Source organism: Muntiacus reevesi, chromosome 6, assembly GCF_963930625.1.
Source record: "Muntiacus reevesi chromosome 6, mMunRee1.1, whole genome shotgun sequence".
NCBI lineage: Eukaryota > Metazoa > Chordata > Mammalia > Artiodactyla > Cervidae > Muntiacus > Muntiacus reevesi.
Window position 1 is genome coordinate 81,829,173 of NC_089254.1, and position 17,150 is coordinate 81,846,322.

The 17,150-nt window shown below is 40.0% G+C and overlaps 1 protein-coding gene across 1 annotated transcript in view; it reads left to right on the forward strand.

Annotated features, from left to right (window-relative positions):
* Positions 1–17,150, forward strand: part of PTPRZ1 (protein tyrosine phosphatase receptor type Z1) — a 201,092-nt gene that overhangs the window by 88,695 nt on the left and 95,247 nt on the right. The window contains exon 4 of the mRNA XM_065938486.1: positions 16,783–16,962. Coding sequence (XP_065794558.1) covers positions 16,783–16,962 — 180 coding nt within the window. The remainder of the gene's footprint in view (positions 1–16,782; positions 16,963–17,150) is intronic.

The following is a 17,150-nucleotide window of genomic DNA, read 5'->3' on the forward strand; positions in this document are numbered from 1 at the left end:
TTTGTCTTTGAATCTTTTGTACCAGCCATTTATTCTGTCTCACACTAGGCACTCCATAAATATTTGATGAGTGAATAAATGAACAAGTAAAAGCTATATTTAATGAAATTAAGTTTTGATGGGATCTGCTGCTGCTGCTAAGATGCTTTAGTCGTGTCCGACTCTGTGTGACCCCATAGAAGGCAGCCCACCAGGCTCCCCCGTCCCTGGGATTCTGAAGATGATATAAAACAGAATTCTTAACTGGAGCAATGTATTTGTGATATTCACCCACAGCTTTTATAATAAACATATACAGCAAAGAGATGGTCTGTATAGGAATTGAACCAGAAACTTTGATCTAATAGGCTGCATGTTCTGTAATCAAAACATTGAAACAACACTGTAGGAAAAATATCAGAAGTTTTATTACAAATAAAGTGTTCACTTGCTCCTTGGAAGGAAAGCTCTAACAAACCTAGTGCTTGCATGCTAAGTCACTTCAGTCCTGCCCAACTCTGCGACGTTATAGACTGCAGCCCGCCAGGCTCCTCTGTCCTTGTTTCTCTCCAGGCAAGAGTACTGGAGTGGGTTGCCTTGCCCTTGTCCAGGGTTCCCAACCCAGGGATCGATTCTGTGTCTCTTATGTCTCCTGTATTGGCAGGCGGGTTCTTTACTACTAGCACCACCTGGGAAGCCCTAGACAGTGTATTAAAAAGTAAAGAGATCACTTTGGGAACAGAGATCCATGTAGTTAAAGCTATGGTTTTTCCAGTAGTCATGTATGGATGTGAGAGTTGGACCATAAAGAAGTCTGAGTGCCAAATAATTGATGTTTTTGAATTGTGGTGCTGGAGGAGACTCTTGAGAGTCTTTTGGACTGCAAAGAGATCAAATCAGTCAATCCTAAAGGAAGTCAACCCTGAATATTCATTGGAAGGACTGATGCTGAAGCTGAAGCTTCAATCCTTTGGCCACCTGATGTGAAGATCCGACTCACTGGAAAAGGCCCTGATGCTGGGAAAGACTGAAGACAAAAGAGAATGGTTGGATGGCATCACTGACTCAATGACATGAATTTGAGCAAACTCCAGGAGATAGTGAGGGACAGGGGAGCCAGGTATGCTGCAGTCCGTGGGGTTGCAAAGAGCTGCAGACTACTTAGCAACTGAATAGCAATTACAAATGGAAAGATCTCAGGTTATATCTGTGTCTCAGACTTCAACTCTGAATCTCTGATCCTCCTAGCAAAAGTAGAAACCAGAGCCTCAGTCATGCACCATACCGATAATAAGTGTGAGGGCCAGAAGCTTTGAGTACACATATGGTGGTGGTATCACTGTCCACTGCTACCGCTGTTCTCTTGTGCTGCTGTTTCCTCGCTGAGAGAGTTTGGTTCTTCATTTGTCAGAGAAGGGGAAGACTTAATGACCACAGACGAGTTTACAGTGACTCTAAAGCAACTTGCACAGCTAATCCACAAGTGTTTTCTCAAACCAAGGAGTAATTTCCAAGGGTGTTTTGGAGTCTGTATTTGCCATCTCCCTGGTAATAGTCGGGCTGCAGCAACAATGAAATCTTGCGCCATATCTCTCATCATTCCCTAGATAGTTTGCCTGCGTTTCATTGAAGTCAGATAGTTAAGAGCAGATGCTCCACTCCATGGCTGATTCATGTCAGTGTATGACAAAACCCACGGCAATGTTGTGAAATGGTTGGCCTCCAACTAGTAAAAATAAATGAAAAAAAAAAAAAAAGCAGATGTTCCACTGAAGTCCTGTAGTTAATCAGTCGTCACTGCCTTCAGTCTCAATCCTGAGTATTAAACACAGTGGACTCATTTGGAGAGAATCTGGCAAATATAAAGGTCATAACATTAATTACAGAGTTACCTAAAGCCTGAACCTTTTCTTTCTTTTAGAGGTGATGGCTTTTTGGCAGGTGATGATAGAGCAACAAAAACCCCTCATGGTTTCTGGGAGTTGCTGAATTTCAGCAGTGACTTTTCCGATTTTGATTAAGTATTTGATACCAGGCTATAACAGTGGAAACACTGCAATACTGGGCTTCACCATTGCCAGTTTTATCATTTTATAACAAAATGAAGGATGACAGATGACTCTGTGGTTGTCACTGTTTAATGACTTTTTAAAAAATTTATGTTTCTCTCCCTCCACCAGATTTGAGACTGGGGGTTGGGAGGGAGCTTCAATACTCTATATCCAGAGTCTCTAGTTCCCTGACCTTCTGTTATCCCATCACACAGATCCTACTGATCTCCATAGTGGGACTGCAACTCTCTACCTGCTCTACTTGTCCACCAGGAATACTAAATTTACAAAAACAAAAGCCCACACAGACACTTTACAGCACTGCCTCGACAAGTTCGTGGTTGCCCACACCAGTGGAGCCCTCAGTGTTTTCCATCAGTCTTGAATATCCACAATTTCATTTTCCACCAGTTGCCTCAAGCCCATTCTCTTACTTGCATCTCTCCCACAGCCAATGTATCCTGCTTCCAGTTTTCCCGAGAGAATAGAGAGAAGGGTTAAGGAAATTCATACTATCTGCCAGCATATTTACATGTATTATCTCATTTAATTTACACAGTGTGGGGTGGAGAGGGAGGTGGGAGGGGGGATCGGGATGGGGAATACGTATAACTCTATGGCTGATTCGTGTCAATGTATGTCAAAACCCACTGAAATGTTGTGAAGTAATTGGCCTCCAACTAATAAAATTAAATTAAAAAAAAAATTTACACAGTGTGAGAGATAGAGATGATTGTTCCTGTAACAGAGAAGGTAACTGAGGCTCAGTGAATGGTGTTTATAAATGATGGCCCTGGGATTGAACCGTAGTTGGTTCAACTACCAACCTCTTTTCCTTCCATGGAATGAGATTCTACTCCACACCTGAAGTTCTGTGGTTTGAACCATCAGATTTCTTATTCCTCCATCTCTAAGTGTTTGCAAATCCATATTTCCTTGATTTTTTTAAATGTTTCTTTTCCTCTCATAGGCTATAATCCTCCATCCATGGTTTACCTTCCTCCCTTAGGGAGACCTCAGTCATGGACCTCACATTATTCAAGCTCCTTCTTGTAATAACTCTTTATATATGCATGCTTAAATTTCTGTCTTTAAAAAAAAAGCATTCCTCATGCTTGCTTCAGTCTTTGTGGGACTGAAGCTGCCCTATCTTCTTACTTCATAACAAGCTTTAAAAAGCTCTTTTTTGATGCTACTCTGTCATCTCTAATTTAATCTTCTGCCTACTGTAGTCTAAATTTCAGATCCACCATTTCATTTAAATAGTTGTATTCTAGGAATACAGGCTTGGAGTTAAGAAATAACCCACTCCCATAGTTGTTCTTCAGTCATGACCCTGTGGGCTTTCTAATGTGTGTGATGTTTACTTTGGGATAATCTCTCATTGCTGGAACCATCCTTCTATGACTTTCAGGATAAGGTTTGCTTCTACATTTGCAATTCTCTCTCAGGCCACTTATTCTTAATTTCTTTGGGTACTTCCTCCTTCCCTTAGAGTCCCTAAATGTTAATACTCTTCACTGTCTTATCATTAACCTTCTTGCTTGTTAACTTGAAGTATTTCATCATTATTCATGGTTTTAAATTGTCCCCTCATGCTGTGTTCCCCAGTACCTATCTGTAGTTCAGACTTCTTAATGGCTCCCAGATTCATATTTTTGATTGCCTAACCACCTTCATGGAAATCTCAGTCTGCAGATCCAAATCCAGGTGCAGAGTCTTTCTTTTCATCCATCCTCTCTATCAGTGGAATAGGTACCATGATACACCCAGGTGTGCTCCAGCCAGGATCTTGGGAGTCATTCTTTGCCTATCTCCCTTTTTCATTTCTCCGGTGGCTTAGATGGTAAAGAATCTCTCTGCAGTGCAGGAGATCTGTGTTTGCTCCCTGGGTCAGAAAGATCCCCTGGAGAAGGGAATGGCTACCCAGTCCAGTATTCTTCAGAGCCTGGAGAATTCCATGGACAAAGGAGCCTGGCAGGCTACAGTCCATGGGGTCGCAAAGTCAGACATGACTGAGCAACTAACCCTTGCACTTTCAGTTCTTTCTCACTTTCAAATGAAAGTCATTTAAACATTCCTAAATCCTTGCAATGGCATCCTACTTTTAGTCTTCAATTCTATTGTGTTGGTTTGTACCCCACATGATTGCCTGCCTTAATTCTTCTTTCCTTCTCTATAGACTTCATTTCATTTCAGATTAAAGCACTGGTTAATTGTGACTCACTGTGAATACCATTCTACTTGTTCTGCACATTGATTTCATTTATACCCACCACATATTATCAGGTTGTGATTACTTATCTTCAGAGTAATAATATTCTACTGTGTCATTGTCCTTAGATCTTCATCTTGTGTTTTTATTTTTTTTCTGTGGTCTGGAAAAACTTAAGTTGTTTATTACATTGTGCATGTGTATGTGCTCAGTCATGTCCTATGGACTATAGCCCGCCAAACTTCTCTGTCCCTGGGATTTTCCAGGCAAGAATACCGGAGTGAGTTGCCGTTGCCTCCTCCAGGGGATCTTCCTAACCAAGGGATTGAACTTGTGATTCCTTTCTCTCTTGCATTGCAGGTAGATTCTTTACCACTGAGCCATTATTACATTTTAGAGCAGTAATTTTTATTGTTATTATTATCTGATGTTTTTGTTTGTTTATCTCAGATTTTTCCAAGTTGGTAAAGTTGACATGTACACACTGCTATATTTAAAATGGATAACCAACAAGGTCCTCGGCTCAATGTTATGTGACAGCCTGGATGGGAGGGAGGTTTGGGGGAGAATGGATACATGTTTATATATGACTGAATCCTTTCACTGCTCACCTGAAATTATCACAATACTGTTATTTGGCTATTCAGTTCAGTTCAGTTCAGTCTCTCAGTTGTGTCCAACTCTTTGTGACCCCATGGACTGCAGCACACCAGACCTCCCTGTCCATCACCAACTCCCAGTTTACCCAAACTCATATCCATTGAGTCAGTGATTCCATCCATCCAACCATCTTATCCTCTGTCGTCCCCTTCTCCTTCTGTATTCTATCTTTCCCAGCATTAGGGCCTTTTCCAATGAGTCAGTTCTTCGCATCAGGTGGCCAAGGTATTGGAGTTTCAGCTTCAGTCCTTCCAATGAACACTCTGGACTGATCTCCTTTAGGATGGACTGTTTGGATCTCCTTGCAGTCCACGGGAATCTCAAAAGTCTTATCTTAACACCACAGTTCAAAAGCATCAATTCTTCGGTGCTCAGCTTTCTTTATAGTTCAACTCTCACATCCATATATGACTACTGGAAAAACCATAGCCTTGACTAGATGGGCCTTTGTTGACAAAGTAATGTCTCTGCTTTGTAATATGCTGCCTGGGTTGGTCATAACTTTCCTTTCAAGGAGTAAGCATCTATTGATTTCACAGCTGCAGTCACCATCTGCAGTGATTTTGGAGCCCCTGAAAATAAAGTCAGCCACTGTTGCCACTGTTTCCCCATCTATTTGCCATGAAGTGATGGGACCAGATGCCATGATCTTAGTTTTCGGAATGTTGAGCTTTAAGCCAACTTTTTCACTCTCTTTCACTTTCATCAAGAGGCTCTTCAGTTTTTCTTCACTTTCTGCCATAAGGGTGGTGTCCCCTGCATATCTGAGGTTATTGATATTTCTCCTGGCAATCTTTATTCCAGCTTGTGCTTCTCCCAGCGTTTCTCATGATGCACTCTGCATATAAGTTAAATAAGCAGGGTGACAGTATACAGCCTTGACGTACTCCTTTTCCTGTTTGGAACCAGACTTGCTCCGTGTCCAGTTCTAACTGTTGCTTCCTGACCTGCATACAGGTTTCTCAGGAGGCAGGTCAGGTGGTCTGGTATTCCCATCTCTTTAAGAATTTTCCACAGTTTGTTGTGATTCACACAGTCAAAGGCTTTGGCATAGTCAATAAAGCAGAAATAGATGTTGTTTTGGAACTCTCTTGCTTTTTGATGATCCAGCAGATGTTGGCAATTTGATCTCTGGTTCCTCTGCCTTTTCTAAAACCAGCTTGAACATCTGGAAGTTCATGGTTCACGTATTGCTGAAGCCTGGCTTGGAGAATTTTGAGCATACTTTGCTAGTGTTTGAGATGAATGCAATTGTGTGGTCATTTGAACGTCCTTTGGTGTTACCTTTCTTTGGGATTGGAATGAAAACTGACCTTTTCCAATCCTGTGGCCACTGCTGAGTTTTCCAAATTTGCTGACATATTGAGTGCAGCACTTTCACAGCATCATCTTGGATTTGAAATAGCTCAACTGAAATTCCATCACCTCCACTAGCTTTGTTCGTAGTGATGCTTCCTAATCTCCCTTGACTTCACATTCCAGGAAGTCTGGCTCTAGGTGAGTGATCACACCATCGTGATTATCTGGGTCATGAAGATGTTTTTTGTACAGTTCTTCTGTGTATTCTTGCCACCTCTTCTTGATATCTTCTGCTTCTGTTAGTTCCCTACCATCTGTTCTTATTGAACCCATCTTTGCACAAAATGTTCCCTTGGTATCTCTAATTTTCTTGAAGACATCTCTAGTCTTTCCCATTCTATTGTTTTCCTCTATTTCTTTGCACTGATCATTGAAGAAGGCTTTCTTATCTCTCCTTTATATTCTTTGGAACTCTGCATTCAAATGGGTATATCTTTCCTTTTCTTCTTTGCTTTTCGCCTCTCTTCTAAAAAGAAAAAGTCATACAATTTTAGGCAGTAACTTGGAAGTGAGTTTCTAATCACTCCTTCTATTTGTTTATACTGAACTTTAGTTGATAATCTTCTTTGATATCATAGTTCTTAAGGAAATTTTGTGCTAGCCTTTCCTGTATAAATTGATAACTACCTTCCCTGACATTTGTAACCCTCTGTCAGTTGGATGTATCTGCCAGGCTTGCAAAGCTTCTCTACTGCCCTAATGTCAGCATCCCATTAGGGCAGATAATAATGGAAAATGCCATCTTGACTAAACAACGTGTCATGCTGAAATTGTTTGCATTTTATCTGCTTTTAGCACATTTTTAATAGCAACCATAATTTATATTTGCCAACTGCTTTGATCTCTCTAGCTCCAGAAGCCTCTCTTTAACCAAAACCATAAGCTGGTATGCCAATTTGTGCTTATAAAAATACATCCTTGTTCTTGTTCTCAACGTGGAACGTTACCTCGGACATCCTTCTTCCTTTGCATTCAGATTATGTGAAGACATTTACTGGTGTGACATGAAATTACTCAGTGACTGTTACTCAGTACTTTGGGAGTTTATTTTCTAATCTTTGAGGAAGCCCACTTTCTAAAGCAGCTGATTATGTCATCTGAAAAGGGTTTAAATACCTAAATATATTTATCCATTTTGCTGGAGTACAGTTATATGCTATAGTTTTATTGAAAGTAACACTGATTTACTTCATTTCTGTATTTACATAAACTGAAATTTGAATCTATGATATCTCACTGCTGATAGCTTTGTGCTATTTCAGTGACTTATACATTTAGCTTTTGGTGTATTTGTTAGTACCTATGAAGCAAGTTCAGTGTACTTTATAAAGCTTTGATTTATGGCATATGGAATCTTGAAAGGAGTTTATTCAAAACAGTTACTTGCATTAATGCCACAATCATTACTGTAGTCTACATTTTAATATTACATTTATATTTGCCTCTTAATAATATTTTACATGTAAATATGTACAGACACAACTGTTTTCCTACATCAAAACCTGGACTAGACAAGAAATCAGTTAAGATTAAAAGCAGTATATGTTTTTCTTAACAATACCTTGATTTTTAAAGAATCAGTTCCAAGTCTTCTGTTATTCAAATCTTGTTAAATATCAGTGATTTATGGTAACCTTGAAAAGAAATAAACATTGGGATTTTAAATCATGTTTATATGAATTTCAGTGGATCTTTGCTGAATGCCTTATATACTATATTTTAATTATTGTATCCATTTTTCTGATACTGGAAGGTTAGACTCAAGAATCATGTGAAAAAGAGAGGAACAATGTTTTTTTTTTTCTTTGATTTTCATTTTTATCATTTTGTCACTTTTCACATATTAAAAATCTGCATTGGTATTTTACTCACCCTTCTTTATTTTAAACTCTAGTTTTCCCCAGTTGATAATTTTATGTTGGAGACTGATGGAGTAATAAATACTTCCCTACACAGAATGATTTTTAGAATGTGTTCCTATTTACAAGGTATGTAGTTCAAAGATATTGAAGTACAGGTAGCTGTAGATATTTTATTGAACTATTTGTTCATTCAGGAAATATTTATTTAGGCCTTAAGTGCCAGGTTCTAAGAAAGGTGCTGTGAAATTACAGTATGAGCAAGAAACAGAAGCATACTGTATTCCAATTAGATACAGGCTATATCAGCCATCCAGGCTTCTGCAGCAAAATACCATAGGCTGGTGGCTTATTAACAGCAGAAGTTGATTTGTCACACTTCTGAAGAACTGAAAGTCCAAGATCAAGGCACCAACAGACTTGGTGTCCAGTGAGGGCTGCTTCTTGGATCGCTGTTTTTTCACTGTAACCTCACATTTAGAAGGGGTGAGGGATCTCTCTGGGGTCTCTTTAATAAGGGCACTAATCCTGGATGTCAGCCAGAGCCCTTATGACCTAATCACCTCCTAAAGACCCCACCTCCAAATGCTATCACGTGGGGATTAGGATTCTAACATATGAATTCTGGAGGTGCTTACACATTCAATCTGTTGCAATGAGATTGGGCTTCGCTGGTGGCTCAGACAGTAGAGTCTGCCTGCAATGCTGGAGACCTGGGTTCAATCCCTGGACCAGGAAGATCCCTTGGAGAAGGAAATGGCAATCCATTCTGGTATTCTTGCCTGGAAAGTTCCATGGACGGGGGAGCCTGGCGGGCTACATGTCCATGGGGTCACAAAGAGTTGGACATGTCTGAGCAACTAACTTTATCAAATCAGATGAAGACACATAGAAGATGCCAGTGGAAGTGTCCACTTATTATGCAGCGTCCCTCTTCCTGCTCATCCTGCATTCCTGCCAGTTCAACCTCCCTGATGAGGCAGCAGTGAGCTCCTTAGCGTTCCAAAGCCTCAGTGCCTCCCACTGGCCTCTCTAACTACATCTGATCACAGCCTGCCTTTCCATCTCCCTCGGTAGAAAGAGAGGCATTCACTCCCTGCTCACTTCTCTCTGAGCATTGCCTGCACTTTTCTCCCACAGTGAGTTTGCTCAGGCTCATCACCCAACCAGACATGCTCTCAGTTGCCCTCTGCCTTCTGGATTCTATCCATCCCTCAAAACTTGCATGGCGTGCTTTGATAACCATGTTTACAGTCTTTCATCCCATCTACTCCTTTATGCACTTGTCTTATTTTTTATTGAACACATTCCCAACCTTCTGGAATGCAAAAATAAACAAGGATCAAACAAACTTGAACTCATGCATATTTCCTACAGAGCCTACAATTGCTTTCCATTCTGCTTGGAATCAAGAGTGCACAGGATGTAAATACTGGATATATTCGCTTGGTGTTCAAATTTTATTGCCCAAGCACTTAATCTGTCTACCGTGTGCCAGAGCCAGAGTTTGGTGATAAGATATAGATGTAATAGATAAGTTGACAAACAACATACAGTCCGTGAAGTGCTCCAATAGAGGTGAGTGCAGGAAATTCATAAGGGTGGTACTAATTCAGGTGAGTCAATAAATGCATGAAAGAATGAACGACTATGTGAATGAATAATTTATTTTAATTCTCCAGAGCTGTCATTTAGTAGTCTGCAGTCCTCCTGATGGTAAATCACCTTGCTAATCTTCTGCTGCAATGACAATGCATATCCTAATTTCTTCCTTCACAACATTTGTTAATAACACTCAAGTGATACAGTATATTCTAATGAATTCTGTACACCTGCTTTCTTGGATACATCATCCTGGCTTTAATTACTATAGGGACTTCGGCCTCCAACTGCAAAATTAAAAACATTAATTTGGGACTTTTAAAAATAATATTTAAGCATAGGGTTAAATATTGCTTCATTATCAAAACAGCTAAAGTGTATTTAATGCTTCTTTGATTTGTATTTCATCCTTGTGCACAATTTTAACACAGTTTTCTTTCCCTGGATTTCTACTTATGAGTATCTGAAACATCCTTTTTTCAGAGTCCATTGCAAAAAGAATATCAAGGTCTTATATTTTTGGACTTTTTCTGTTTTACAGCCTTTTCACTGAAAAATTTCTTTTCCCTATTCTAACTCTTTTGTCTTTTAATCACAGAAATTAAGGAGGCTTCCAGAACCTATGCTATAGTTGGCATGATGAGCTAGTAGGTGATTTAAATTGAGTCCATACTCAATATAGTCATTTGGTGCACTTCAAACATAATCCAGTGACTCAGGATCATTTACTGTCAGACAGCGCACAGTTTGGACATCAGATCTTTCTTGAGATACTTTAGCAGAAGTTGAGTGGGGACTGCTCAACACAATTGTCATATAACAGACAGGTAGATGTGGCCTGCAGTTGAATTTAGAAATGATCTTTAGTTGGTCAGTTTTCTTTCTTTCTTTTTTCTTATTGTCATCCTATGTTAGACCCCTGTGAGCTCAGACTAATAAAACAAAAGACATTTAACATTTTTTTGTCTGATTCAGTCATTCAACAAACATTTATTAAATACCTACCATGTGCCAGGCTTTTCTCTAGATGCTAGATTGTGGAAACAAATAAATAAACATAATAATTAGTATCTTGTGCTGTGCTGTTGCTTCAGTCATGTCCGACTCTTTGTGACCTCATGAACTATTATAGCCCATCAAACTCCTCTGTCCATGCGATTCTCCAGGCAAGAATACTGGAGTGGGTTGCCATGCCTTTCTCCCGGCAATCTTCCCCACCCAGGGATCGAACCCACATCTCTTATGTCTTCTGTATTGGCAGGCAGATTCTTTAACCACTTGCAACCTGCTGCTGCTAAGTCACTTCGGTCATGCCTGACTCTGTGCAACCCCATAGACGGCAGCCCACCAGGCTCCCCCATCCCTGGGATTCTCCAGGCAAGAACACTGGAGTGGGTTGCCATTTCCTTCTCCAATGCATGAAAGTGAAAAGTGAAAGTGAAGTCGCTCAGTCGTGTCCGGCCCTTAGCGACCCCATGGACCACAGCCTACCAGGCTCCTCCATCCATGGGACTTTCCAGGCAAGAGTACTGGAGTGGGGTGCCATTGCCTTCTCCGTAGCGCAATTAGGAAGCCCCAATTACTAACTTAGGAGAAGAAAAATAAAATAAGGAGAAGTGATTGAGAATTACTGAGGAAGGGAAGTGTATTTTATACAGATTGTTCAGAGAAAGCCTCTCTCTAAAGAGATACATTTGGGCAGAGACCTGATCAAAAGAAGCCTTGTGGACAAATGGGGCAGAAGATTCCAGAAAGAGTGAGTGGCAGCAAGTGGCAAGCCCTGAGGCTTCTCATGCTTAAGGAACAGAAAAGGAGTCAGTATGGCTGGAATAGAGAGTCATCACCACAGAGTGGCAGAAAATGAGATCCGAGTGGATGTGACTGGTGACATCATACAGGGTCTGTCAGCCCTGGGAGAGTCTGTATATTATATTCTAATTTGAAAAGGCATTGGAAGGACCTAAGTCAAGGAGTTATGCATAATCTAATATGTGTTTTAAAAGATGACTAGCTACAGATTGCATTAGTTTTTTTATGCCACACAGTGAATTACAACAAATGTAGTAGCTTAACCTGTATGTATTATCTCATGGTAGACATGGGGCACTTTATTGTTGTTTAGTTGCTAAGTCATGTCCGACTCTTTGTGACCCCATGGACTGCAGCATGCCAGGCTTCCTTGTCCTTCCCTGTCTTCCAGAGTTTGTTCAAACTCATGCCCATTGAGTCTATGATGCCATCCAACCATCTCATCCTCTGTCGCCCTCCCCTTCTCCTACCTTCAATCTTTCCCAGCATCAGGGTCTTTCTCCAGTGAGTCAGCTCTTTTCACCAGGTGGCCAAAGTATTGGAGCTTCAGCTTCAGCTTTAGTCCTTCCAGTGAATATTCAGGACTGATCTCCTTTAAGATTGACTGATTTGATCTCCTTGTTGTCCAAGGGACTCTTAAGAGTATTCTTCACCACCACAGTTTGAAAACATCAATTCTTCAGTATTTAGCCTTCTTTATGGTCCATCTCTCACATCCATACATGACTGCTGGATATGTCTAAGTCATTGTTTGTCAAAATTTAATGTGTTTATGAATCTCCTGCAGATTGTGTTAAAATGTAGATTCTGACTCGGTGAGGCTGCAGTGGAGACCTGACTCTCCTAAGGATCTCCTAGTTGATGGTGATGCGGCTTGTGGAGCAGCAAGACTTACAGGCCAGAAATGAGGGTAGCTTGGACTTGGGCGCTAACAGTGGAGATGAGAAATGACCTATAAGGAAATATTTTGAAGGTAGAACCCAAAGGGCTTACTGAGGAGGAAACAGAGGCACTAGGGTGACTTCTATGTTTAGGAATGACAGTGAACGTAGGAGGCACTTGTAGGACAGAAATCAAGTGTTCAGTTTTGGATGTGCTAAGTTAGAATCCACATAAAGATGAGCACAGATATTATGGACAAAACAGGTTATAAATCATATTCAGTGTTACTAGAGACTTAAAATTTTGTGTTTCTATGCATCACAACTATAAGACTCTTCCTAAGTGTGCTCAGAATTTATTGTACTGTTTTTAAAAATTAAAGCAATAGCAAGGGCTTTATTGATTCCTACCGCAGTTTCTCTCTCTTGTTTCTCTTACAGTGACATGAGTAAAACAAGCAATGCTTTCTTGTCTCCATGCCAATGTTCTTTACAGTGAAATTAACATAGTAGTATTACTCAGTTCTTTAAAGCTGTTCCTAGAAGCCAAAATGTGCATCACTATGCATATTTAAAGCATATTGTATTCAAGCAATCTCTAAGCTGAGAGCTAAGATTTTAAAACAAAATAAGTTTTCAACACCTATTATTGATTCTGGTGAATCCCTCACTAGGAGATGAACTGCCTAATTTTTCCAGGCTATGCAGGCAATTCCATGGTGTGATTAATTATTATTTCTTTCCTGGGTTAAATTATGCAAAATGAGCTTTAGCACACTATGACAGCTTGCATGAAAGTCATCCTCACTGATTCCCTTATCCCAGAAAGATGGTAAAGACTAGAGTTGTATGGATGGTATGTTTTCTTATAATTTCTCTGAACATCAATCGTTTAAAATCTTGGCCTTACCCATACTCATGTTCAAAAAGAAAACCATTTGAAAGGAAGAAGCTGAAAATGGCGCTGCTACCTGCCCTTTCATGACTGACTGTGGAATGCTAGAGTTTAGCCAGAGAATAGGTTGAGACTTGGATCCGCAACATTTCATGTATTTTAATAAATGAACATTAAATAAGACATACCCATTCTTAGCACTGCGTGGGTACTTAGCTCAGTTGATATCCAGTGAGGTAAGGTTATGAGAGATGGTTTATGGCTTCAGGTAGTGTTGAAATAAAGGCATTACAGGGCAATTTTGGTTGAGAGGACTGTTCATTCTGTGGAACAGATGAAAATTCACTTTACGGTAAACAAAATTCTGGAAAGCCCTGTTTTATTTGTCTTCTTGGTAAATAATAAAATCTGTTAAGTTTTATGACCAGAAAAAAAGAAGAGAGAGAAGGAAAAGAAAGAGATATTTCAAAGATAGCCTAGATGATTACGTTTTTATAAATAAGACCCTGAGCAGGTGGAAATTTGGGCTTCCCTGGTGGTTCAGATGGTAAAGAATCTGCCTGCAATGCAGGAGACTGGGGTTTGACCCCTGGGTCGGGAAGATCCCCTGGAGAAGGGAATGACTATCTACTCTAGTATTCTTGCCTGGAGAATTTCATGGACAGAGGAGCCTGGTGGGCTACAGTTCATGGGATTGCAGAGTCGGACACGACTGAGCGATTAATACACAACACACACAGAGATGGAAATTAAGCCAAATCAGTCAATGGCTGGGATGACACGCAGTCTATAGCCTCCCACCTTCACACCATGGAGAGTGCTAAGGAAGTCAGATCAGAATCTAACTCCTATCAACTGGACATGTTTTAAGCTAACATCCAATAAGACAAATTGATTTTCTGTGGATTTGTAAGAGTGTGATGGCTAAACAAGGGTCTTGTTGACCACTTCTCTTGTTCTTATGGTGTACCATATTAAAACCCAGAATCTAAATCTAGGAATCTGGTTGTTTCTCAATATCAGAGAGGGATTGTTCCAGGATTCCTTCAGATACCAAAATTTGTGGATGTGTGAGTCCCTTATATAAAATGGTATACTATTTTCATATCACCTATATACATGCTTCCATAGTCTTCAGATCATCTCTAGATTATTTATAATAGCTAATACAATGGGGCTCACATTGTACAGGAGACGGGGATCAAGACCATCCTCAAGAAAAAGAAAGGCAAAAAAAAAAAAAAAAAAAAAAAGGCTGAGGAGGCCTTACAGATAGCTGTGAAAAGAAGAGAAGCAAAAAAAAAAAAAAAAGGAGAAAAGGAAAGATATACCCATTTGAATGCAGAGTTCCCAAGAATAGCAAGAAGAGATAAGAAAGCCTTCCTCAATGATCAGTGCAAAGAAATAGAGGAAAACAATAGGATGGGAAAGACTAGAGATCTCTTCAAGAAAATTAGAGATACCAAGGGAACATTTCATGCAAAGATGGGCTCAATAAAGGATAGAATGGTAGGGAACTAACAGAAGCAGAAGATATCAAGAAGAGGTGGCAAGAATACACAGAAGAACTGTACAAAAAACATCTTCATGACCCAGATAATCACGATGGTGGGATCACTCACCTAGAGCCAGACTTCCTGGAATGTGAAGTCAAGTGGGCCTTAGGAAGCATCACTAAAAACACAGCTAGTGGAGGTGATGGAATTCCAGTTGAGCTATTTCAAGTCCTAAAAGATGATGCTGTGAAAGTGCTGCACTCAATATGCCAGCAAATTTGGAAAACTCAGCAGTGGCCACAGGATTGGAAAAGGTCAGTTTTCATTCCAATCCCAAAGAAAGGCAACGCCAAAGGACATTCAGATGACCACACAATTGCACTCATCTCAAACTCTAGCAAAGTAATGCTCAAAATTCTCCAAGCCAGGCTTCAGCAATACGTGAACCGTGAACTTCCAAATGTTCAAGCTGGTTTTAGAAAAGGCAGAGGAACCAGAGATCAAATTGCCAACATCCGCTGGATCACTGAAAAAGCAAGAGAGTTTCAGAAAAACATCTATTTCTGCTTTATTGACTATGCTAAAACCTTTGACTGTGTGGATCACAACAAACTGTGGAAAAGTGTGAAAGAGATGGGAATACCAGACCACCTGACCTGCCTCCTGAGAAACCTGTATGCAGGTCAGGAAGCGCAGTTAGAACTAGACATGGAACAGCAGACTGGTTCCAAACACGAAAAGGAGTACGTCAAGGCTGTATCTTGTCACCCTGCTTTTTTAACTTATATGCAGAGTATATCATGAGAAATGCTGGGCTGGGAGAAGCAGAAGCTGGGATAAAGATTGCTGGGAGAAATATCAATAGCCTCAGATATGCAGGTGACACCACCCTTATGGCAGAAAGCGAAGAAGAACTAAAGAACCTCTTGATGAAAGTGAAAGATGAGAGTGAGAACGTTGGCTTAAAGCTCAACATTCTGAAAACTAAGATCATGGCATCTGGTCCCATCACTTCATGGCAAATAGATGGGGAAACAGTGGAAACAGTGGCAGACTTTATTTTGGGGGGCCCAAAATCACTGCAAATGGTGACTGCAGCCATGAAATTAATAGACGCTTACTCCTTGGAAGGAAAGTTATGACCAACCCAGACAGCATATTACAAAGCAGAGACATTACTTTGTCAGCAAAGGTCCATCTAGTCAAGGCTATGGTTTTTCCAGTAATCATATATGGATGTGAGAGCTGAAATATAAAGAAAGCTGAGCACAGAAGAATTGATGCTTTTGAACTGTGGTGTTGGAGAAGACGCTTGAGAGTCCCTTGGACTGCAAGGAGATCCAACCAGTTCATCCTAAAGATCAGTCCTGAGTGTTCATTAGAAGGACTGATGTTGAAGCTGAAACTCCAATACTTTGGCCAGCTGATGTGAAAAACTGACTTGTTTGAAAAGACCCTGATGCTGGGAAAGATGGAAGGCAGGAGTAGAAGGGGAGGACAGAGGATGAGATGGCTGGATGGAATCACCGACTCAATGGACATGAGTTTGAGTAAACTGCGGGAGTTGGTGATGGACAGGGAGGCCTGGAGTGCTGCAGTTCATGGGGTCACAACGAGTAGGACAGGACTGAGGGGCTGAACTGAACTGAACACAATGTAAATGCTGTGTAAACAGTTGCATATGCAATGTAAATGCTACGTAAATAGTTGTCAACATTTGGCAAATTAAAGTTTCCTTGGAACATTCTGGAATTTTTTCCCAAATATTTTTGCTCTGAAGTTTGTTGAATTTGCAGTTGTGAATCCCGTGAATACAGAGGACCAATTGTAATTGTTTTTAAGAATTGGTTTAAAGATGTCTCAATTTTTCCCAATGTTGTGTCTATTTTTATGTAACATTAACTACTTTATAAACATAAAATTTAGCTTTTGCATAATTATTTAAAAACCAAACTTATTGCCATTTTTTCCCCTAGGAGCATTGAATCAAAAAAATTGGGGAAAGAAATATCCAACATGTAATAGCCCCAAACAGTCTCCTATCAATATTGATGAAGATCTTACACAAGTAAATGTGAATCTTAAGAAACTTAAATTTCAGGATTGGGATAAAACATCTTTGGAAAACACATTCATTCATAACACTGGGAAAACAGGTAAAATACTTGCATTTTATTTCTGATTTTAATATGTTTATCAGACTTAGAGTGTGTTTAGATTATTTCCATTATATTTTTCTTTGAATGATGTAGTATGAACTGGATAGAAACTATAGGTACAAGAAATCAAATAGAAAATTGGAAGTTTAGACCTTTTGAAATGTGTACAAAAATTAAATAGCCAA